The following is a 26,205-nucleotide window of genomic DNA, read 5'->3' on the forward strand; positions in this document are numbered from 1 at the left end:
ATGTTCCCCATTATCTCTCTCTCTCAAATGAATAAATAAAATCTTTTTAAAATTCCAAAATAAGTAATTATAATTGCTACATTAAGAGAATAACGAAGAAATATGACCATTTTAATAGATGCTTAAAAACCAGTGGATAAATTAAACACCCAATTATGTTAACTACTTTTGGCAAACTGGGAATAAAAGGTAAATTTATTAGCTTGATAAAGGGTATCTATAAACATCCTACAGTATGCATCAGATCTAAGTGTGAAATATAGGAATTTTTCTTTGAAATCAAAAACAAGACAAAGACGCTCACTTTTACTGCTTCATTTTAACATTAATGGTGGTACTAGACTGTGCAATAGGGTAAGAAAAAATTTAAAAAGTTTGGAGAGAAATAAATCTCTCATTTTTCACAGATGATATAATTGTGTGTGTAGAAAATCTATACAAAATTATTCATACATACATATATATAAATACATATTACTGGAATTAATAACTAAGTTTAAAGTGATCAATTTAAAAATCAATTAAAGTTCAGATCATTTAAAATTTCAATCACAATCAATTATATTGATTTAAAAATGAATCATCACTGTTGTTCTTCCTAGTCTTTAACCCTAAACTATGCCCTGACTGTAGCAGGCAACCAAGAGAAAACCCTGTTCCACTTTAGCTCTGAAGTCCAGAATAAAGGCAACCTCTTCATGCTTCTTTCAATTAATCTTTCCTTCATTCACTCAACAGTTTTTTAAATGCTCACCATATACCAGGCTCTGTCTTTGCCTTTAAATGTCTCAAAACAAAGTAGAAAGTTATAGACATGGCTTACTACAGTAATGTGTAGAGTAAAAAAGAATATTTGTATGGAAAGGAAGCACAAAGGTGGAAGCAATTTGCTCTATCAAAGAATTTTAGAAAAGATTTCACAGAGCAGGCAATGTTCGTGTTGGTCTTGGATGATTTAGAAAGGTTTCACCAATTCAAATAAGGATAGAGAAAAATCAGATTTAGAAGATACAGAATAAATAAAGGCATAAAAGTGTGAAAATACTTGGTATATTTGGGAAACATAAAAGCTAACGAGAATAGCCAGTAGATCCTTTGCTTGGTTAATGTATACATTTACCCTCAGTACCTATTTGCAAAATCTCTAGCTTTTTTTCTGTTCTGTTCTGAATATGAAAATAATAAAGTTGACTTTCATGTCTCATGAGTACAGAGTAAGTTTTACAACTCTTACTCAAGAGCTTCTCCAAGGATACACTTGCCTATTTCTATAAATGCATTTAGCCGACAATGACTTTTGATTATTTAAATGATCTGATTTTAAAGAATCTGAAAATTACTTATTTGCAACATGATAATGGCCACAATTTTTATGGTGTTTTAAAACAGCTGTATGCTTAGAAATTATGATATGTGAAACTTAGCAAACATCTGAATTACATCAATATGGTATTGCCACTTTGTGTAAAATATATAGAAAAATAAATTTCCCTGTCACTGAGTCAGAAAATATGTAAAAAGGAGTTCTATAAGTAATGATTGCATTTACGTTTTAGATCTAATAAGGCTGGATGAGGACTTAATGTGTCAAGAGGTTGTATTAAAATTATCTAGTGTATCTTTTTGCTCTGTAATAATTATTATTACCTGATGGAATTGCTCAGCAATGGTAGCATGATGGGTGTGTGATATTTCCTATGTCTGCATCTGCTTTATCTTCACATAAACTTTATATACAAAAGTACTCTGATTTGCATAAATTACGTCTTTATCTTTGAATAACTAACATTGATTAGCCTCAATACATCTTATCAGCTGAACTAAATATATAACAGCTTTACTGCATATTCTTAGTTTTTGCCCCAAATGTAAGAAAAGGACTATTCATTTAATATTATTTCATTACAGTTAGTTATTAGATTACTAATAATGACCAATACTTATAAATATTTCTTAAATAGCTGCTTCACTCAAATGTTTTTAGGGCTTTTAATTGTGAGTGATTAAATCAACAGACACTCTAGAAAAGACAACTCAATTCTGTGATCCCTCTATACAAGATTTTAATTTTATGAAAACAAGACTCTAAAGGCCATTTGCCTTCTTGCCAATTCAGAGTATTACCTATTACCTTCTTGCAAAGCTACCCAAGAAAAAAATAAAGAACCTACATTGAGGACTTTCTGAATTCATCTCTGTCTGTGTGTATGCCCTCAAAATGAAGCAAATTGGGGCAATTTATTGAAGTTTAAATCCTCTAAATGGTGTTCGCCTAAAACATGCAGGGAAATGGTTTGGGAAGCTTAAATTATCAGTGTAATTGCTTTAATTCTCTAGGTTGCTTTTATATCTAGATACAACTTTATCATCTCTAACTGACAATTCCAAACTGGAGGTTAAGGGTTTGTTTGTATTTTTATCCTCAATACCCTGAATCATATTTACATTCTATATAACCCAGGTCTTAAAAATAGCCCACAAACCTCAATCCAAGAGAGTTCCAGAAGTGAGGTTTTTACATTAATGATCTGCCTGTAATTTTCTTTCCAGTAGCCAGCACCTTTCAATTTCTTAGCATTTTTACTCTAATGTCCCAGGAAAGCTTTTGAAGAGCTAAATATGCTGAAATCACCTCATTCTTTTGTTCTTAGGTACTTGAATATTGAGTGATGTTTCAACACATTTTATTAGTAAAATCTACCTGATTTCTATTAAAATTTTTCTCTAATCTCTGAGACCGAAGTGAAAGGAAAGAGTATTTATAAGCAAGGTAACTCAATCCTAATCTTGAGTAAGTTTTCCAAGTAACCTTTTGCCTATGATTCACTAGTTCCTCTGAGTTAGGAGTGTGTTACTAGGATAACATATTCTTGGAGATACTCTCTGAAATACCAACTTTTTAAAAGATGATTTTAACAAATTTTAAGAATTTGAGACTATAGAACCTTTTCACTGACTCTCTCTCTCTCTCTCTAAACTGTATTGCAAATAACCTTTTGATGTTTTAAAGATTTTTCTTTGGCAGCTAAGAAAAACACTCTTGAAAGTTGTATTTAGTGAATTTACCCATGTATAAATATCCCTAAGCTAGTCGGTTATCCTATGGCATCTGGAAGAAAGGTGCTATTGTTTTAGATTCCATGATTGAAGTATAGAATAATCAATTCAGAGAGACCCTGGGGGGAAGATTCACTCACATATGCTGTGGAAACTTGGAATTCCTGAGTTTTTAGGTTTTTTTCTACAGATAAAGAGACATAGATGAGTTTATGTTTCAGTACAATGCCTAGTGACATCGGTTACTTTTCGTGCCATATTGACCATCAGTTTGAATTTGAGACTATTAACTTTAAATTTTCTAAGAAAACTCTATTTTTGTTAATGTCTTTGTTACTATTATTTTCCTTGCTTTCTGGGTCACAACAGTTAGACAGCTATTTTGTTTGCAAGTGGTCTGGCTCCACAGTTTCTGCTGCTGTACACCAAGCTACATCATCAAGGTATTCCCAGGATGCATCATCAGATTTAGTTCTGCCAAAACACTCCATAAATTATTTAAAGTTCCTCCTCATTTCTTGCAAAGCAGCATTTGCTAAGCTTATCCATGAAAATCAGTGTAATTCCAGAAGATCATGATAGATTTGCAAGACAGGAATTTGTCCTGTGCTTCCACATGGACATCTGCATAGTTATGAATACAGTAGAAGTTAAATGAAAATGCACAGTTACTTCCCCTTAAAAATGCACAGTTATTTTAGCTTTGGTCTTTTTTGAACATTTCCTCTATCATTTATTGAATAGCCGTTGAATAAGAGCAGCTGTGTCTCATGGCTTTCTATTGTCTTGTGAAGTGTCCAGAAGTGTGAGGTGGTTCATTGTAAAAACACTCCAAAAGTCTGGATAATAGACTGCTCAGTTTCTGTCTACTGCAACTTCCCTGAGGTTCTGTTTGCAGGGCCCAGCTGCATATACAGACATGATGGAATTTGGTTTGTGAAGAACTTACAAAAATGACACAAATAACTCAGATTTTTAATGAATAATACACAGACATGCACCTGCTTCAGGGACTTCACAGATTAGTTTTGTGACCAATAGAAAAGCCCCTTGGAATTCAATTACATGGCTGCAAAACAGAAAATAAAACTGGCTACACTATTATAACTACTATGAAAATATTAACTAGTTCTTGGAGAAAGCTTTTTTTTTTTTTTTTTGGTTGTTTTGGTTTCCTTTGGCTTCTGTCAGACTTACTATAAAGTCATAATATTCTGCTCATTATTATCTACTGTTCTTGCAGCTGGAACCCCTTGCCGAAGATATTCTCCACCAAACACCGAATATGAATGCTGTTATTTCTTTACAGAAGATCATTGAAATTCAAAGTATGTCTTTAAAGTTTTTTTTTTTAATTTCTAATCAGGTACAACTAATTAAACTTAGACTGAAAATGAAAGTACATGAAAAACATATAGTCCATATTTCAAAAAATAGTCTATATTTCAAAGATTTTCAGAGAATGTAAATGTAAACATTCAAATACTGGGGAACCAAAACCTCTGAAAAAAGACTGAGATAAAGGAACTGACAGATGAAGAAGGCGAGACTGGAGAAGATTTTATAAGCTTGGGTACAAAATCCTGTCATTACAGTAACTGCTCATTTCCGCTGAAAGTAAATTAAAAGGCTCTATTATATGTTATTCTAGATCTCAAGGAGAGGAATCTTGAAGTGATCTTTGACAGCCTTCTCATATTCTAATACCTCCTTTAGGTCATCAATACTATAAAAATATCTAGTTTTTATATATATTATTTTCTTTTATTCTGAGCATTCTTTTGCCATTGTACACAGGTTATTAAAAGTTATTATTATATATATTCTGATCATATCACTTTCAATAAATATTCTTGAATACTTATGACATGTTGATAGAAGATAACTTGGTAAGTTATCAAGGCATAGAAGTTATGAAGAAGAATAAGGTAGTTTCTGGCACCAAAGGGTTATAGTCCAGTGAGTGAGAGACACTTAAATAGATCCTTCCAGGGCAGGGCCATGAGGAGCACTGAGCTCATGGAGAAAGAGCATCCTCTTTCTTAATTCCCTTTCAGCTGGGTTGAGAGATGCTAGAGTGAGGAATGTTCAAGGAAGGCTTCTTGGCAATGTTAGGGCCAGAACTTGATCTTAAGGACTGAACAGGATTTTGGCCAGATGAAGAGTGAATGTTTGGAAGAGAATAACTGAAGCAAAGATCTCAATTTTTGCATAGGTGTGAAAAATCATAGTTTGTGTGTATCGTCAGAAACTGTACTGTTGCCTTTTATATTAGATCTAATTTCCTAGTAAGGACTTTCTACTGCATGGCTTTCTTCCTTTTACCACCGATGTTTTCAAGTGATTTTTGTAATCTACTATAGGTAAACAAACCTGTTTGACTCTTGAAAAAGGCTCATTCTATCAAAATTTGCTGTATAACAATTCTACCACTATGGATTGTGAATATTAGTCTTCTGTTCCAAAATGCATTTCATAGTACCCAGCACTGACCACTTACTGCATTTAAAATTCCATTTCCTTCTAAACTACTGAGGATTGTATCCAGCATTTGTAAATCCAATACTTCCACAAACTCTCAGCAATAACATGTGGATTTTAATTAGTAGCATTTTTCTATTATTTTTTTCTATTATTTGAGAGGTTTTTGTTGTGTGTTTTATGGTCTGCTAATCTTGGTTCCTTAGATGATAATCATCAGGAGGACGAGAATCACATCTTTTCATCCCTGCAGATGCCTGTAGAAAGGGTTAGCAAAAAAAAAGAAAGAAAAAAAATTTTAAAAAAAAGAAAGAAAGGGTTAGCAGCAAGGGAGAGATTTGAAGTGCATGTGAGCCTGGGAATTGAGGGTAGGCAGATTTAAGTAGGTAGGATTTGATCTTTAAGGCTCTAGCGAACAAAAATTTGGTTTGCATCAAAGGGAGCTTCTGAAGAGGACTTCCTCTTTCTTAGTCATGGACATATGATGTAGTAGGCATTGTTGTTGGCTACTCAGCAGTAATACTTCCCTCAAAAGAAGTAGTACCTTCCACTCAAAAGAAGCCTGGTTTTAGTCATGAGTCCTTGCCACCAGATGCCATGCAACTCAGGGGAAGATGAATTTATGCCCAGCTCCAGAGAAGCTGTTGATAGTCTAAGGCTAGTCAACCCACTTAACAGTGGTTAGTTAAGGAATGGGTACATGATCCAATTTTGGTCAATGAGAATCAGAGGTGGCTTCATGGGTGTTCAGCCTGTGTGGTCACATAGGCCTCACACTTAGAATGGCCTTCTGCATGGTTTAATGCTCTTATTATTGCTGCCTTTAAATTCTTACTAAGTTTTGAACAAAGGACCCACATTTATTTTTGCACTGAACCCTGCAAATTATGCAGCCAGTCCTGATAAGACTCAGAATATTAGTGATGTGAAAAGATATTTGCCAAGAAAGACTAATACTAACATGACCACAGGGAGAACTAAGGTTGTGGTTGAGAAGAACTAAATGGTGAGTTGAGGTAAAGGGAAAGACAAATCAAGATGAGAGTGATCTCTTGTCATTTGGGACATAGAGTAGAAATCAGTATAAAGAAAGTTGTTTCAGACTGTTGCTTTGACACTATGTGGTACATTTTTATGTAGTTCTGTGAATTGTGTGTCTTTTGGGGGTATTTAATTGCATGTCTTTAGGGCCACTCTTCCAGACTACAGAAACAGAAAGGGGCTGCATAAGGTCCATAAGGCAATAAAACAAAGTGGGTGTTTCCGAGTAACAAACCATATAATGGCTTGATAAATTAAAATTATGGGCTTCTAGGTTAGCAAACAATGTTAGATTTCCTTACAAACTATAAAATTGTACTCTTATTTTTCTCTGTTTTATAACCTACTCTTCCATTTCAAGTGCTCTTATAGGACTCCAGGTGCTTGACTGGGCTCCCTATTTCCCCTTTGGTGGGGAAAGTAGTCAGGACTCACCACATAATTTGTGGATCCCAGTGCAAGATGAAAATGTATGAATGCTTCCATGTTAAAAAATTATCATAATTCAAGAAGGTGACCACAGAGCATTGAATCAAGCATGGGGACTCTTCTGTGCATGGGTGTCCTTTGCAACTACACAGGTTGCCTTTAAGGTAGCCTTTGTTTAAGAAATCCTCCTCACATATGTCTCTGAGCATCACACAGGTGCCTCCTTTTAACTTTGGGAAGAGTTTGAATTTCAGCCTACCTCCTAGTACAGGTTGTAAAGGATTTCTTTTGTGCTACAGTTTGGGACTACAGTATCAGAAAACTATGTAAATGTTAAGAAGCAGGATTTGTAGCATGTGGGAAACATTCAGGCAAGTTCCTAGATAGCCTTGTCCTGAGGCAGACAGCAAGGTGCTGACAGGCCTTATGTGAATTTTTCTTTGAGAACTGAGCCCCCCAGCTGAGGATATGCAGGTGCTGGAGGCTGTGATTAGCATTGGCCCTTTGCCTGGCCACATGTATGAGAATATTTGGCAGCACGACCATCCTGGTTGTCCTGTCCTTCTTTATGTTACTCCTTTAACTGAGAAGAAAAGACCTTACAAGGTGACACAGCAGGGCAACCATTCCTCCTGACAGGTAATAAAGAACCCTCCTGACTCTCAAGATGGTGGATGTATATGAAGATCAACCATTTTTGAGATGACAAAAGAGATGGTCAAGAAGCTTTGTTTGCGCATGCAGTTCACTCTGCTGACAAGTGTTTTGCTTCATCCCTCTTTAAGTTTTCTAGACTTAGCTCAGATGTTATCTCTTTTGGGAAGTCATGTATCCCTTCACTGTTACTCTAGATTTAGTACATTTCCTGTGTGTTTTCATAGTAGGGATTGTTTTTGCTGATGTTGGTTTTAATCACTGAATCCTTTGCATGGTGTCTGGCACATAGTAGGCATTGTGCCAAAGTTTACTGAATGAATGAATCAGCTGATCTGTCAGTATTAGCCACACTTTTTCTTAGCCCAGGTTGTTTTTTGTTTTGTTTTGTTTTTGTTTTTGTTTTTAACTATCTAAGGTAATTATACTCCTTGGTTAACCCATGCAGACAAGAGATTAAAAAAAATGGGAAAAAATATACAAGAGCTCTTTTCTTCTATCTTCCATACCCCATAATGATGAATCATTTCTAACTTAGAAAGAACGTGAATTACTTGTGAGATACCATTTCCATCACTAATCTTTGAAGTGGCAATTCTCAGAGATGAAACTAATTGTCAGCTGGTGGCTGTAATCACCAAGAGATGCCAGGTAAGTCAGCCCAGAGAAGGATAAATGATCCACATATGTATGTTAACTTTCTGAAAACCTATCGCAACAATTTACAGAGTCTTTTGCATTCTTCATGCCTTCTTTTGCATTACAAGGTGAGAAAGAAGGTTTCCAAATGCCATTTTTCACACCAGTCCTTGCCCATAACATTTTCACTGATTTTGAAGGGAGGAACCATGAAGTGAGTTTTCCATAAAACTAAATTCATGTAGTTCGAAGACTGTAATTTTAAGCTCTAAAACATATAATGAATGATATTGATATTGATCTGTGAAACCCCAAAATATGAAAACCACAAGTATAGAGCCATGGTTTCCTTTTATTTATTTAAATTTTTAGTAAGAAGAGTACTCCTTTTAAGTGTCAACCAATTTTGTAGACCTCCTGCATGATAATAGTGATAATCATAGTATCTTTTGATTTGCGGATCAAGAAAAATATATATGTACACAAAGATTTGAGGATTCTTTAAAAATTTTGCTGCAATCCTCCAGTGGTTTGTAGCTGATAAGTTGAAAAACACTAGTGTGGAGGATTTAAAAATGACAGAAACTCCAATATAATCCTCTCTGCCACTCACAAGCCATGATGATAAGTAAGCCAGTTAATTTTTCTGAGAAATTTCAAGAATGGTATGGCATATCACCATACTACTTTACTAAGTTGGATCTACTGTGGCAACAAAATGGGAAATAAGAAGCAGGATCATAAGAAAAACTGGCTAGTATTTTCCCCCTTCACCTCCATTCTCATCTTTTCCCCACTCTAGGGGTTCTTCTCTTGTTTAGTGGATTGGTGTCTTAAAATTTCTTATCATGCCAATCACAGCAAAATGGTTACATAGGCCAGAATAAGGAAGGGACAGTATTTGTCATTTATGTTTTTGTCAAACAACATCTATGTTTTCTGCATATAAAATTTGTCAGGATAGCTAGATCTCTATTTATTAAAACACACACACACACACACACACACACAGAGTTATTTAGGGCAATGAGAAATGAATTTGGGATCCTCTGAATTAATCCAGTTTCTGAGGCCAGTATGAAGATGGATATGATTTTCTCATTCCAGGAGAATATACCATGTAACCAGATAATTAACTTAGGTAGTCAGTATCCACTGGTTCAAGTACCACAATGAAATAAGAAGTAACAAATGATTTTACAAGCAAACCAAAGGCAAGCTAATTTTGTTGACTTCATTTCTACTCTATTTCCAATGGAGATAACTAGCTGGTAAAATACAAACACTTTTTTTTTTTTAAGATTTTTTTTAAAAAATTCATTCATGAGACACACACACAGAGAGGCAGAGACATACAGGGAGAAGTAGGTTCATCGCAGGAAGCCCTATGCAGGTCTCAATACCAGGACCTGAGATCATGCCCTGAGCAAAAGACAGTTGCTCAACTGCTGAGCCACCCAGGTGTCCCAAAATACAAACACTTTTGATGTACCAAGTGGATAATCGAAGGAGTGCTATTCAGTTCTCTTGGCATTTAAGAGATCTAGATAGTAATTTAATGAAACAAAGCTCTTAAAGTAAGGTAAGACTTGTTCTAAAGAAACAACCATTGTTTTCCTTTAAGGGAAATGCCATTCTCAGCCATCTCCTCTTATCAGCCTAATACCTTTTATCTACTCCCTTATCAAGGAGAAGAGACATTCGCATCAGACAAATCAGGAGAAAATCCAGATTGTTTCTAAACTGAAAGGAATCTGAGGAAATCCCTGGGTGGCTCAGTGGTTTAGCACCTGCCTTTGGCCCAGGACATGATCCTGGAGTCTCGGGATCAAGTCCCGCACTAGGCTCCCTGCATGGAGCCTGCTTTTCCCTCTGCCTGTGTCTCTGCCTCTCTGCCTCTCTGTGTCTCTCATGAATAAATAAATAAAATCTTAAAAAAAAAAAAAAAGAATTTGTTTACATCTCTTGTGAGGGAACTGTCCAATATATTGACCTCATGGGGCTATGCACAACGATTAGAGTTGTTCCCCAGATTGCAACATGCACTGCACAAATCATCTTAAAAGCTTTACTAGCTTCTTGACTCCGCACCCAAATCCTAAACTACACTCCATTTTCTTCTTTTTGTTCCTTATTTTATTTTGCTTTTCTACCTTTTTTTTTTTCTTATCTCTTTCTCTTTTCCTCTCTCCTCCATCACCATCCTATTGAGATCCAGGGGAGAAGAATAAGAGATACCCACAATATTGGAAAGGAAGTTTTAACTCATAAGGATTTGGGGGATCCATTTCAGTCAGAGAAAGAACTTGGTCAAATCTGCATTTCGAAAGATTACTACGTCTGCAGTAGGGACCAGAGAGTTAGTATGGCTTATTGTCAGATGTGAGCAGTTTAATTCAGAAGTAGAATTGACTTGGTATGTTAATTAATTGTCATGGGGAGGATTAACAATTTCTAGGTTTCAGATTTAGACAACTGAGTAGATGATGTTGTCACCTGTGATAGGGAACAGTGCAGGTAAAAAAGGTTTGAAGAGAAAGATGAAAAATATTATACTGAAGAAGAAAATTGGGGTGCCTGGCTGGCTCAGTCAGTAGAGCATGAGACTCTTGATCATGGAGTTGTGAGTTTGAGCCCCATGTCAGGCGTAGAGTTTACCTAAAAAAGGAGAAGAATAAGAACTTCTGCTGATTAAATGCTTGAAGTTAGGAGGGAAGGCAACATTATACTAAATACCAATTTTCTTACTACAGTGAAGTTATTGGGGGATATTAGATTAAATTATGCACACAATGCAAACCCTGTAAACTGCTAGCAAATAATAAAGTAACAATTACTGAGTACTTTCAGTGTGCCAGGCACTGTTCTAAGCATTCATATTAATATAAATTAACTTATTTAATCTTAACAGCCCTATGGAGTAGGTACTATTTTCATTTCCATTTTACACCAAGTAAACTGAGGCATAGCTAGGTCAATTAACTTCCCCAAAGTTATATAGTTAACAAGTGGGTAAAGGCAACATCATAAATCAAGCAGTCTAGCTTTAGTCTATAGTCTTAGCCAATATGTCATTCTATCTCACAAATTCATTCATTTTGCCGTTTTTGTGTATACTTTTTCCATTTCTTCAAAAAATGACATGTTTAGAAAAAAATCAATTTAACTGAAGATTTGGAGTTTGGGAAGTTCTGGTTAAATGAGGTTTAGTCAGTTCTATGAGGGCAGTGCCAAATTACAAGGAGCCATGGAGCTATGAAACTACTTTGGAGCCCCTTGTAAACTTGCAAAATACATCTAATCACAGAAAAATGCAAGGATTGGCAGAATTTCAAATCCCTGCCCTGTTGAGTTTAAACCTTGACTGTTGTCAGGTGTGAGCTGCTATTTGTCATAGATTTTTTTGGCTTAGACAGAGGCCTTGACGTTGCAGCCCTGGGCCAGGCAGACCTTCATTGAAGAAAAGCAGCATTAAACATTTTCCCACTATTAACCCCACCAAACCTTGCTTGCATCAGAGCCAGGCCAAACTTGTACATGGGGGTCTTTGAAAGTTGATTTTGAACTTCTAATTAACCATTCTCCTAAAATGTTGAGACCGATTATTGTTTGGTGGCACACTAATACTAGAATGTACCAAAACTGAAAGGAAAATTTGCTATCTGCTTAGAGTTTTAACCTGTCTGGGTTTTTTTTTATTCCAACTGCATCTGTAATTATGAGTTTTCTTTCACTTGAGTTCTACTAAAGCAAAACTAATCAAACCACAAGAATAAATAGAACTATGCATGTTTCCGGAATTGAACACTCTTTAAGAAGAATGCATTGTTATTGTACACTCAGCTGTTAGCACCCGGATGAGCTTCACACACACACATTTGATACTATTCACTGAGATAAGGTGTGTTAGAAAGTCAAGTACAGGAGAATATCGTTTGCTAAGTTTTTATATATTATGTCTAGTCCTTATACAACTCTGTAATGAATAGTTTCCTCATCTTGTTCATTAATAAATTGAGGCTTAACAAGTGTTAAGTGTTAGGTGTCTTGTTGAAGGTCTTTCCACCAGTAAGCAATAAAACCAAGATTTGAATTCTGATCTGACTGTGCTATCAAAGCCCACGTTCTTTCTGTTAAAGCATATGACCTTCCTGTTCTTTTTTCACAGGTAAGAACAAAGTTTCACCACATTTCCTATCCCCAGGTATCTCAGGATACACACTAGACCAGACCTCCCTTGAAATATAATAGGTTCTGTATACATTTAAACAGACTATTTTAATACATTATTAGGCTTGCTAGAATGTAAGGGAATAGGAGAAAAAAAGAAATAAGCTAAAATTTAATATAGAGTAAGTAACACAAACAGGGAGAAATCCATGGGTCAAATGACAAGAAAGCCTAAGGTCTTCACTAAAGTTGGGGATATGGGGATCCCTGGGTGGCGCAGCGGTTTGGCGCCTGCCTTTGGCCCAGGGCGCGATCCTGGAGACCCGGGATCGAATCCCACGTCGGGCTCCCGGTGCATGGAGCCTGCTTCTCCCTCTGCCTATGTCTCTGCCTCTCTCTCTCTCTCACTGTATGCCTATCATAAATAAATAAAATTAAAAAAAAAATTTTAAGTTGGGGATATGTATTTGATGGGTTCAAAGAGTTTTTATCTTGGTCTACTCCTAGTTCTCAAGGAAGCAAATGCAGTTTCATTCTGGGGGAAAAGTATCCCTAATTTGGACCCTAGTATATACAGTGATAGAGGTCAACAAAATCTGAATTCAAAAAATATATATATAAGCATATTATCAACAAAATATTAATTCAAAAAATATATATAAACATTTAAATAAATGGATGAAATCAATTACAAAAGGGCACAAATCACTAGAGAAAGTCAGCAAAAAAGAGAAACAAGAGAATAATAAGCCTTATTTATGGGGTTAAAATGGAGGAAGGGCACTATTTTCAGGTAATAATAATGGATTAAATATACTAGTGTATTTTCACTCCTCCATGGAACTCCAAAGAAAGAGGGTTTTTGTTTTGTTTTGTTTTTCAGACATACACAGATAGAGATAAAGAATAAAAAAGGAAATAATAGGAACCTGGAGAGCAGATGACCATCTGTTACTGTCTTAGCAGACCTGGGGAAAAAAAATCCTAAACCAATCTCCGCCAGAGAGTGTTACATCAGACCCATATGCCATAGAATTGTCGACCCGCACACCTAAGACTCTTTATTTCATCATATATTTTTATCATTTCTTTTAATTCATTTTTTTCCTTTCTTCACTCCTACATCCATCTTGAAAACAGTAACACTTAAATTCATTTGGCCTTCTACCTTTCAACCTGCCTTAAAAATCTTGCCTTTCTACTTTACCAATCTAATTAAATCTCAACCCTAGATATATTCTACAGAGAACTTTCTCCATCGCTGGACCTAAATAAATAGATCAGCTCATGAACAAACCTTAAACTGTAACTACCAAACTGCTATCTTTGAACTGTTCATTGCCTTCAACATTCAGCTACCTCACTCCAGCTACCTCAGTCCTTCAGTTTACCACCTATTTCTCTTCAAGTCTTCAGGAACAAAGTCTTGAAAATTGTTTCTATCTAGCCATCCCCATTTTCTTAATTCTAATCCCTGTAAGAACCACTCTATTTTGGTAGCAATCTCACTGTGGTCACCAATGGCCTTTCTGCTGCCAAATTTTAAAAGGCAATTTTATTAAACTTTTTATTTTGAAATGATTTTAGATTTAGAGAAAAGCTGTAAGTATAATACAAAGTTCTCATATGACCTTCACCCAGCTTCCCCTGAGGTTGATATCTTATATAACCATAGCACAGTTGCAGAAACTGAGAAATTAATACAATTTTGTTAACTAAACTGCAAACTCTCTTTGGAGTTCACCAGTTTTCTTGTTCTATTTTAGGATTCAGTCTATGATTGACCCATTGCATTTAGTTTTTGTGCCTCAGTCTTCTCACATCTCTAAGTTCCTGTTTTTCCATGCCTTTTATGACCTTGATTCTTTGAAGAGTACTGGTCAGTTAGTTTGAAAAATGTCTTTCGGCTTGGTATTCTCTGATGTTTCCTCACAATTAAAGTGAGGATGTGCGTTTTGAACAAAATTATCACAGCAGTGATGCAGTTGCTTAGTGCTTCAGATCTGTGGTACATAAGGTCAATATGTCTTATTATTGGTGAGGTTAACCTTGATCATTTGATTAAGGAGCTTTCCAATGTGATGTTACCATGTTTCCCTTTGGAGTTAATATATGTATATATGTTGGAAAAATAGTTTGCAATTATGCAAATATCCTGTTTCTCCTCAAACTTTTGTCCACTAATTTTAACAGCCAATGGTAGATCTTACTTGCAAAAATTATTACTCTGGTGTTCCAATACTGATTTTCTATTTTCCTTACTCCTTATTATTTGGGAATTATTTGTAATAAGGAACTGTCCTTTTTCTTCCTGTTATTTTGTTGCTCAAATTATTCTAGCTCTGGTCATTTGGAGCTCTTTCGGGCTGACTCCTATGTCCCATTGACTTGGTTCTGTCTTTCTGGGAGTACTTTCTTAGTTTCTGATATCACAAGATGTTCCAAGTTCACCTGGGTTTTTCACTATCTGTATTAGTCTAGACCCTCAGAGAGACATAATCTATATAACTAGCAATAACAAATATAAATATAAATATAAATAAATAAATACATATTAAAGGCAGTAGTTCATGCAGTTGTAGCTAAGGCTGAGGATTCCAAAACCTGCAGCTGGCAAGCTACAGACCCAAAAGAGTAGATAGCATTGTTCCAGGCCAAGTTCTAAGACCTGAGAACTAGGAAAATCAGTAGTTTAAGTTCTACTCCGAGGCCAAGACAAAAGAAGATTGATGTCCCAGCCTGAAGACTGTCAATCAGAGAGAGAGCATTCTCCCTTATTCAGGCCTTCAGCCTACTGAATGAGGCCCATCCACACTGAGGAAGGCGGTTTCCTTTACACTCAGCCTACTGACTCAAGTGGTAGGTCATCCAGAAACACTCTCACAGACATATCAGAATAATGTTTAACTAAATAATGTTTAACCAAATAGTTAAACCAAATGTTCAACTGGACTCTGTGGCTCAGTCAAATTGACAATAAAAATTAACCATCGGAAGTCCACCTCTTGTCAACATAGCATCATACACATCTCCTTAAACCATACTTAATCTCCATTTACAGACAATAACAAGGTTATAGTTCTGCCTAACATGATACAACTTCCTGAGTACAACTGAAAACACACTAAGCATTCCACCAGGAGAATAGCTAGAGTTTTGAGTGATGTTTACTCTTCTCAAATCCCATAACTTAAATACTATTATATAAAATTAACAATAGTTAAATACTATGATTTAAAGCCAATGTATCTTATGTTACATGATAACGGAGAAGGGGGTGGAGGAAAACAAAGATACCTACATACAAGTATATTCATAATAAAATAAGCAGGAAACTCCTCTGACAATTTTACTCCTTGTGGCCATAGATGGTATTTATAACTACCTTCTATTACCCATTCTGTATTCCCAATGCCTTCAGGAAGCAACTCAGCTGGTTATGGTACTTTACCTTGTGGAATGATTCAAACCTTCATTCTTGAATTAGTAGTACTGCATAAATTAAGTTGTTGTAGTTGCCATTGACCTTAATCACAGGGCATAATGGTACTAAGGTATGCCCTAAGGGATCTCGTTGTACTCCACACATTCTCTTCCTTACTTCCATTGTGGAGTAGCAGGCCAATTTTCCTTGATAACCAGAATTAATCATCCCAACCAGCAGAGTAATTCCTTTCTTTGCCTATAGATTGATTCAGAGGCAGGAGGAATCCAAAGTGGCAAGGCAGAAGTTTTAACTTCCAATTCAATGGAATAATTGTTGTGTCTCCTGGTAGAAGCTTTCTTCCCTTTGGAACTAAGACCTTCAAGCTAGCAGAGTATAAGGTCTCAGGCACAGAAAGTAATAATGTTGCCAGTGGGTGACTAAGTGTAATATTGAGTGGTGAGACTCCCATGTCCACCCCTTGATTTGTGAACGCGTGAATCCTGGATATGAGAGAAACAGTACCATATATTGGATGATGATATACAGCATATATATCCTTTTAAAGAAACTTGCCCCAGTCCTACAAGATATTACTACCTGGCTTGCACTGAAACTGATCTTCTAAAGGCCATTCCACTATTCTATCAAACCAGTTACTTAGACTCTCCCGTCCATTATGACAAGAATACATACCTTGTCTTAGGCAATTCAATGCTGCCCCTTGCCGCAACCACCTAGGATCCAATTACTCCCACTGTATTTAGGCTTCCCAATTCAGTGACCAAAATTCTCATTGTAAGTTATGGTATACAAAAATGAGCAATCACAAGGCACTTCAGGAATTCCAGGGCCTGAATTAATATTCCTCTCCCTCTCCCTCACAAATGTATTTCTCACAGTCATGGTGAAAGGTGTGTCTTCTGGACTTTCCCAGTGTAGATGAGTAGGTTGTAAAGGACAAATACATTCTAACAGTCTCCCTATGTCTTTGAATTCCTTCCTCTTCATTAAACCAAAGAATGTCTGACATTTCCTAATCATTCACCAAGAACCAGCTTTTTGTCCATGTTTTAGCCAATGAAATGGACTGTTGGAGCCATTCCTAACACCCCTGGATGCAACATTAAATGTAGAATCTCTGCTTTTTGAGCCCATCATTCTCTACCTAAATCCTTTTCACACTATATATTCTTCTTCTAAGTGTACAATATGAGTAAGTTATTTCAACCCTCTTTACTTCAGTTTTCTCATCTGTAAAATAAAGAAAATGAAAGATTCACAAGGTGGTTTTGAAATTATATGAAATAACATATACATTATCATAAGTATACCATAAGCATTCAATAAATGCTTCATATCATTTTACTTATCGTTTGTCCCAGACCATAGCTTCATAGTCATCTCTACAAGAATAACTCCAAAATTGTGTATCTTCAGTTCAGACCTCAGATTTGAGTTCCAAATGTTTATTAAAGTGCTAGCTCAGCATCTTCCTTTGATATCACAAAGGCACAACTAGTCGACATGTCCAAAGCCATTGTCATTATTCTTTCCCCAAACCTCAGCCTTTTCCAGGTTTCTTGATCCAAGTAGATGGCATCCTTATCCTTCCAGTTTTGCTAGACAGGAATCTAGGAATTATTTTCATGTTGTTCTTTTCATTACTGTCTGCATCCAACCCATTATCCCATCCTGTTTGTCATGTCCCTTAAACATTTCATTCATCTATCCACTTACTTTTGTTTCCATGGCCACTGTCCCAAATAAGGCTTCCATAGCCTTTCTTCTGGATCATTTCTATATCCTACAAAGTGGTCTACCCACATCCACTCTTGTTTTCTTCATTTATTCTCTAAAGTGATGCCAAGGTAATTTTTTACAAAGTAACATTTAGTCTATGTACCTCCTTGTTTTAAACCAGAGGTCAACAAAGTTTTTCTTTACAATGTAGGATAGTAAATATGTAAGGCTTTGGGTTGCAGCTGTTTAATTCTTCTATTGTATCAAGGAAGCAGCCATAACCAGTGTGCAATGAACACAGCTGTAGTTCAGTAAAACTTTATTTACCAAAACAGGGTGTGGGACCAATTTGACTTCTGAAAAATGAGAAATCTGAAACAAGTGGTATCTGGATGGAGTGTTGAAATAACAGACACCAGGCATAAAGGACACCTAAAATTCCAGCCTGGAAGGTGGAGGGAGAAATATTCAACATTGCTGCCACCTGGTAAACCAGGCAAGTGTGCTGTAGTGACAGCTTGTGACATGCATGAAAGCACCAAGCCACCCGAAGGTAGAATTAGGGAAAATGTGGGAAATAAAATGTTAGGGATGGATAAAATATATTCAAGAAATAGAGAAAAAGTAGTCCTGCATGTAGCATTTACTCTGAGTGTTTCTTCTATAGAGGTTTCATCAATTATTGAATGTTGCAACTCCACAACTATTTATTTTGTGGTTAGTTACATATTTTAATTTTGCTATCAATACTATTAGCTGAAAGGTGTTCAGAAACAAATGTGCATGTTTAAAAATGTAGTGCTTAATTGCTGTTTCCTAAGAAAGTTGATAATAACCATATAACTTACACAAAATGTTTGTCAATATTCATCATTCATCATGAGGACATAGTGATATCATGACTGACATGAACCCTGAAGACATAATGCTGCTGAATGAGTAGCAAAGCCCACTTTAAAAGTTAGTATTATTAAAAGAAAAACAAAGCAAAAATAAAAACTAAGGCCAAAGGAGGCTGTTTAACAAGTATAGTTGCAGAATGTGCGTTTAAGTATCACTTTATGAAGCATGACTTTTTATTTAGATAAAAAGACCATGCATCTACATGTTTAAAATAAACTTTCAATTTGAAGTGTTCTTTTCAAGCTCCAAAGTGAGCTAATAGTTGTTACGTGTTGAGTTCACTGGAAGAATACTTTTGGCTCAATGATAACAGCATCCTTAGATGTTTTATACATGAAATCAGTTAATTCTAATAATGGTTTGATATTTTTCATTCAATTTATGGAATCAAAGTAGAGCTTTTAGAAATAAATTTGCCAAAAATGAAACACCGCATTATTGTAGTTGCTATTGTAAATTACAGTGAAAATATAACACTGATAATTGAATCATTTGATTTTGCATTAATGTGTAAATTTAGATGTTAGTGGAGCATATCTTAATCTGGAAGAGCAGAAATGTATTTGGCATTAGTTATGGAGACCATAAACTCCTTAAATTTTATAAGTAACTTAACAAAATATAATTATGATTTCAAGAAAACTTTATTTAAAATTTAAAAATGCAGGCTCAATATTCTATCAATGGAAATTTAAGCTATTTTTCTCAAAACATAATACCTTTATATAAACACAGGATGAAATACAGGTAAATGAACAGTTACATGAAATACAAAGTTTTTGAAATATAGCTGATATTGATGACAAAGGGAAAAAAACCTTAGCATGGCAGTTCAAAATTTTGTAATCAAAATTTCTTTTTTGGTGCCCATTATCAACCATACTTTAGAAATTTTTAAGATGATTATTCTACAGTAATACTGAACTATTTTGTAAATAGTTTCTGAAATTTTATTCTATTTTTTCTAATCAGTTAGAATTCATTAACCAAAATATTCAGTAAATGGACCTCTGTGCCCATGTATGAAGAAGTAACTATTATATGAATTGTCCTTTGATCAAAAATAAAAGAAAACCAAAAAGACATATATATGAGACAATGTTTTTGGACACTGGACAACAGATACTAAAGCCTCTGATCCTGGCAAGAAACAAATAAGAGAAAAATGAGATCTACAGTTGCTTAAATTTACAAATATGAAGCAATTTCCAGGATTCAGCATAGAGAGAGAGAATCCAAATAGAATCCAGTAGTTTTCTGAGTTGAAGATAAAGTAATCAGAGTTTGGGGAGACTCAAGTGACTAGAATTTGTGGGTCAGAATGTTTGAGATGAAGTTTTTGCACAAAGAGTTCTATCTTTATAGGAGTTTCTTTGAACCTTTGTCTTACTTATTTTATATGCATGAGGTGAAACTCCAGAAGGGTGGGGAACTAACCATTGGTAACCAGTAGGTTAAATAATTCAAGTGGTTCACACAGGACTGGGAATAGTTTACATTCTTACTAGCAAGAGTAGAGAGACCTTGTAATACATAAGGCAATATGTAGAGATATCAAAATGGTTTTCCCTTAACTTTAGGACTAAATTAGCCTTACGCTAAAACCTATTCTGGAGCCAGTCTAACAAAGAATACAAGCAAACCTCAAAGGGATCACACTGATTGCATGTAATTTAACTATGTGCCCAAATAAAATCCAACATCTTCAAAGAATACAACAAAATTCAATAACCATAAATGTTCAAATGAACAATGTCCAGCCTCCAAATGAAAATTACCAGGCATTCAATAAAATAAGAAAATATGACCTAGAAATATAAGACAAATTAAACAGAAACTGACTCAGAAATTCATGATAGAATTACCAGACAAGAATGTTAGTTATTTCTAGTGTGAAAAGGAAAGTTGCAAGCATAACGTGGAAAGAAATGAAAAACCGGGATGCCTGGGGGCTCAATGGTTGAGCAACTGCCTTTGGCTCAGGGTGTGATTCTGGGGTCCTAGGATCGAGTCCTGCATTGGGTTTCCCACAGGGAACCTGCTTCTCCCTCTGCCTATGTCTCTGCCTCTCTCTCTGTGTCTCTCATGAATAAATAAAATCTTAAAAAAAGAGAAAAACCTAAAAAACATGAAAATGGAGGATTTAGAGATGAAAAATACAGTATTTGAAATAAAAAATTCTGCCCCCTGGAAGGGTTAATGGCAGAGTGTACACTGCAGAAGACAAAAACAAAACAAAATAAATAAGCCAAGAAAAAAAGAAGAAGTAATAGAAACTATTCAAAGTAAAGAATAGAGAAAAAATGCTGAAAAGTAGTATATCAATGGCATATTGGACAGCATCAATTGGCCAACATACCTATAATTATAGTCCCAGAAAAGGCAGCAGTTGGAAATATATTTAAAGATATAGTGGGAAAAGATTTTATAATTTGATGAAAAGTGAAATTCCATAGATCTGAGAAGCGCAATCAACCTCCAGCAGAATAAACATGAATAAAATCACACTGAGGTGCATTATAATGAAATCTTAAAGGAAGCCAGAGAAAAGAAAAATCATATTCATACAAAGAAACAAAAATAGAGACAATAAGATACAGATAAGAATCTTTTTTTCATTTCTTTTTATTGAAGATGGATTTGACAACATATAGTATAAAACCCAATGCTCCTCCCATCAAGTGCCCTCCTCAGTGTCCATCACTCAGTTACCCCAACCCCCTGCCCACCTCCCCTTCCACAACCCTTTGTTTCTCAGAGTTAGGAGTCTTCCATGGTTTGTCTCCCTCTTTAATTTTTCCCACTCAGTATCCTCCTTTCCCTTATAATCTTATAATCTCTTTCACTATTTCTTATATTCCCTGTATGAGTGAAACCATATGATGATTATCCTTCTCTGATTGACTTACTTCACTCAATATAATACCCTCCAGTTCTATCCACGTTGAGGCAAATGGTGGGTATTTGTCCTTTCTGATGGCTGAGTAATATTCCATTGTATATATATAGACCACATCTTCTTTATTCATTCATCTGTTGGAGGACATCGTAGCTCCTTCCACAGTGTGGCTATCATGAATATTGCTACTATGAACATTGAGGTGCAGGTGTCCCAGCATTTCACTACCTCTATATCTTTGTGGTAAATCCCCAGTAGAGCAATTGCTGGGTTGTAGGGTAACTCTATTTTTAACTTTTTGAGGAACATCCACACTTTACCAGAGTGGCTGCACGAATTTGCATTCCCACCAACTGTGCAAGAAGGTTCCCCTTTCTCCACATCCTCGCCAACATTTGTGGTTTCCTGTCTTGTTAATTTTCCCCATTCTCACTGGTGTGAGGTGGTATCTCATTGTGGTTTTGATTTGTATTTCCCTGATGGCAAGTGATGTGGAGCATTTTCTCATGTGCTTGTTGGCCATGTACATGTATTCTTTGGAGAAATTTCTGTTCATGTCTTCTGCCCATTTCATGATTGGATTTTTTGTTTCTTGGGTGTTGAGTTTGATAAGTTCTTTATAGGTCTTGGATACTAGCCCTTTATCTGATATATCATTTGCAAATATCTTCTCCCATTCTGTAGGTTGTCTTTTAGTTTTGTTGACTATTTCTTTGGCTGTGCAGAAGCTTTTATCCTGATTAAGTCCCAATAGTTTATTTTTGCTTTTGTTTCCTTCGCCTTCATAGATGTATCTTGCAAGATGTGACTGTGGCCAAGTTCAAAAAGGTTGTTGCCTGTGTTTTCCTCTAGAATTTTGATGGATTCCTGTCTCACATTTAGATCTTTCAACCATTTTGAATTTATCTTTGTGTATGGTGTAAGAGAATGGTCTTGTTTCATTCTTCTGCACTTGGCTGTCCAGTTTTCCCAGCACCATTTACTGAAGAGACTGTCCTTTATCCAGTGGATATTCTTTCCTACTTTGTTGAATATTAGTTGATCACAGAGTTGAGGGCACATTTCTGGGCTCTCTATTCTGTTCCATTGATCTATGAGTCTGTTTTTGTGCCAGTACCACACTGTTTTGATGATCACAGCTTTGTAGTACAACTTGAAATCTGGCATTGTGATATCCCCAACTCTGGTTTTCTTTTTCAATATTCCTTTGACTATTCAGGGTCTTTTCTGATTCCACACAAATCTTAAGATTATTTGTTCCAATTCTGTGAAGAAAGTCTGTTGTATTTTGATAGGGGTTGCACTGAATGTGTACATTGCTCTGGGTAGCATAGACATTTTCACAATATTAATTCTTCCAATCCATGAGCATGAAATATTTTTCTATCTCTGTGTCTTCCTCAATTTCTTTCAGTAGCATTCTGTAATTTTTAGGGTATAGATCCTTTACGTCTTTGGTTAGGTTTATTCCTAGGCATCTTATGCTTTTGGGTGCAATTTTAAAGGGGATTGACTCCTTAATTTCTCTTTCAGTCTCATTGTATCCTGCCACACTGCCAAATTTCTGTATGAGTTCTAACAACCTTGGGGTGGAGTCTTTTGGGTTTTCTATAGACAGATAAGAATCTTTTAAATCTCAGAAATATTGTGTTAAGTGAAGGAAGCCAGATATTAAAGATTACATAGTGTGTGGTTTTATTTATATGAAATTCTAGAAAAGACAAATGTATGGTGGCAGAATTTCAGTGATTGTCAGGGGCCAAAAAGGAGAGTAATAAATTGACTCCAAAGGGCCAAAAGGAGGTTTTGGCAACAAAGAAAATATTTTATGTTTTGATTATGGTAGTGGTTATATGTATCACTGCACCCATTTGTCAACATGTATCGTAACCTTCCCTTAGAATTGGTAAATTTTATTGACTGTAGACTATGCTCAGTGACACTGATAAAAAACAGTTATGAAATGAAGCAAAAGTAACAGCTTTTGAAGCTTTTAAAGCATTTCAGTTACAGAAATGGTGTTTCTGACCAATTTAAAGAAAAACATTTAAATTGATCCCTACAAAAGCAAGGGAATAAATGAACAAGTTGAGGATAAACATGCAAACCATGCACAGGATTTGATTTTGATACCTATCTGTTGATAGAATCATTGATAAAATTCCTATTCATAGTGGCCTAAATTTGTTCTGTCCTGGAATAGAATGAAATTGAGAAGTCATATGATTTTGCAGCATCTAAATTTAGTAAGTAAAATTTTGTAGGAACACAAATGGAGAAAACTTTCTTGATAAGTTTGGCTTACATAAAATGTTTGCCAAAGAAAGGTGCCTATGAGAGGAGGAAAAAGACATTAGTCATGAAAATATTTGTTATGGAATAGTCACTTGTTTCAATATTTTAAAAATTGGAAGTGAAAATATTCCACATTTAGCAGAAATTACCACATAGCACCACACTTGTGAAGACAGTATTCGTCAATCTAAAATACTACAGACTCTTGAGAAGAGTGATTAAAGACGCCACAGTTTCAAATTTATTAACCATAAAATTCCACTTTGAAGTATAGACAATTTTATGAAAAAATCTAAAATATTTAAACCACATTGAAAGAAAAATACATTTTTCATAAAAATAGCAATGATAGTCTACCAGTGAGAAATATGGCCATAAAGTTTATTGCTGTGATTATTTACTAGCAATCATAATTCTGCTTGTTATTTCTACTGTGTAGATAATCAACATAGAGTAGTTAGTTATTGTGCTTTGGCACACATGAGTTATTTTAGAATGAATTTTGGTTATGAAAATAACTTTTGAATAGGACTATTTTATATTTTATAGGTCCACTGATAAAAACAATTAGTTGACCAATAAATAAACATTTCAGTGACATATAATTTTTATTTTTAGCCTCATTTTAAGCTTAAAATTGTTCTGACTTGGATGAAAAATCATCTGGTCACTCTATTGATATACCAACTTACAATACATCTTTATTTTTGCATATATACAATATTTTGGAACCAACTAAAGTTCTCCACTTAGCTTTAAATTTTTCTCTTAAAAAACTATTAAGAAGCTCTGAACTCTGGGGAATCCATGAAGTGAAGCATCTTGTAAATCCCAGGAGTTAATAATCTCTGAAGTTGTTGGAGATTAGAAAAGGTTTACTACCAGCTTCTCGTACTATGAGAACATGGTATGTAATAAACAAAATACAATATTATTCAAATGGCAAGAACAAGTCTGAGACCTGACTCTAAGCCCCGAGAATGGTAAGGGCAAGGTTTCTGGAATCAGGAGGTTTCAAAATGTCAAAGGCTTTGGTTGGGAAGACTTTTGGCAGATGGGTTATTTTTAACACAGACCTTCATATATCATCAAATATCTGTTTTTTCCAAATTGCTCATTACCAAGAACAATGTGGTTTATACTGAAATCTGATTGCACAGTACCTGCAAGATGCCTTCTCCTGGCTCTTATCTGACCCAGTGACACTCCATCTGTGGCCTCCTCTCTAACTCTTGACTGTCTACATACATTAGCTCTTAAGTTTATTTTAGATTCATTCTTTCCTTTGCCTTTATCAGACAAAACACAAATGCAGAATAGTGAAAGCTAAATAATCAGGAAGAATGGAAGGAAAGAAGAGAGAGAGAAAGAAAGAATGAGAGAGAAATAAAGAAAAGAAAGATAAAGTACTGAAAAGTGGAGAGATTTACATAGTGGAAAAAACTAATAAGGATAGAGGATATGACCAAAGAAAGAGTGTGCATGTCCAGTTTCAATGGAAACCCTCTCTCTTTTGACAGTTTTATTGCTTTAGGAGAGCAACCCAGTGGTGGTTGTTACTAATATTTTACTTTATAAATAGCTCCTGAAAACTCTAGCAATAAACCTTGGTTCGTTTCTCTTGTGTGCTAATAAGGATATTATTCTCATGCCAACAGATATGATTTTCTGGCACATATGTTCCTGAAAGAAAAAGCCCTACTCATCATGTGAAAATACAACCCATAAATTGGGAGTTTGAATTGGCTGCATATTGCACAGTCTGCTATACCCACTTCCATTTTAATTATTCTCCTTTACAAATAGAGATAGTAGTCTATGAATGCATTATTAATGTAGAGTATTTCCTTTGTTTTTATAGGCCTTGCCAGAGGCCATATTGAATTCAAAGTTTTGGGTTATTTCTGAGTCAGAAACCTCATACATTTGGATAAAAACCAAACTTCTAACATTTAATCTTAACTTAGCAGGATCTTTTATACACATTAAATTTTATTCAAAAAGGTCTTAGCTACTTAAAATCTTTCTTACTACTCACATACATAAAGGCTAAATGTTGAAGGATCATTATCAGTCATTCTGCTGAAAATCATTATTAATAATTCACACCTTCTGTCCTGATTGTGTTTGGGGAGTAAAGATGTTTGTTTTGTCTATGGTCAAGAATTCCTTTCTTAAGGAAAAAGTACAGTGCTTAAAAATTAAAGCACTTGGTTATTCTAGATGTGTCATATTATCTAAAAGTAAGTGTTTACTGACCTCCTCAAGGGTTTACAGACTCACAGAAAGATAAGATTTTCTTCCATAACAAATTCATTATAACATCCAAGAGTATTATATAACATGAGATCATAAAAATCACAATAATTGAGAATTACAGCAGGGATAACCCTTTCATTGCCATCAAACCCACCACTATCATGTTATAAATGTGGAGATTATGCCCCAGAGTGATCCAAATGACTTCTCT

At 35.3% G+C, this 26,205-nt stretch overlaps 1 protein-coding gene across 3 annotated transcripts in view; it reads left to right on the forward strand.

Annotated features, from left to right (window-relative positions):
- The window catches only part of HDAC9 (histone deacetylase 9), a 927,702-nt gene that overhangs the window by 876,947 nt on the left and 24,550 nt on the right, over positions 1 to 26,205 (forward strand). For all 3 annotated transcript variants that reach the window (XR_005983513.1, XM_041727864.1, XM_041727863.1), the window contains one exon: positions 4,301 to 4,385. Coding sequence is in view for 2 of the 3 variants with exons in the window: in XM_041727864.1 (XP_041583798.1) it covers positions 4,301 to 4,385 (85 nt within the window). In the remaining variant the exon portion in view is untranslated. The remainder of the gene's footprint in view (positions 1 to 4,300; positions 4,386 to 26,205) is intronic.

Source organism: Vulpes lagopus, chromosome 13 (genome assembly GCF_018345385.1).
Source record: "Vulpes lagopus strain Blue_001 chromosome 13, ASM1834538v1, whole genome shotgun sequence".
In the NCBI taxonomy this organism is placed as follows: Eukaryota; Metazoa; Chordata; class Mammalia; order Carnivora; family Canidae; genus Vulpes; species Vulpes lagopus.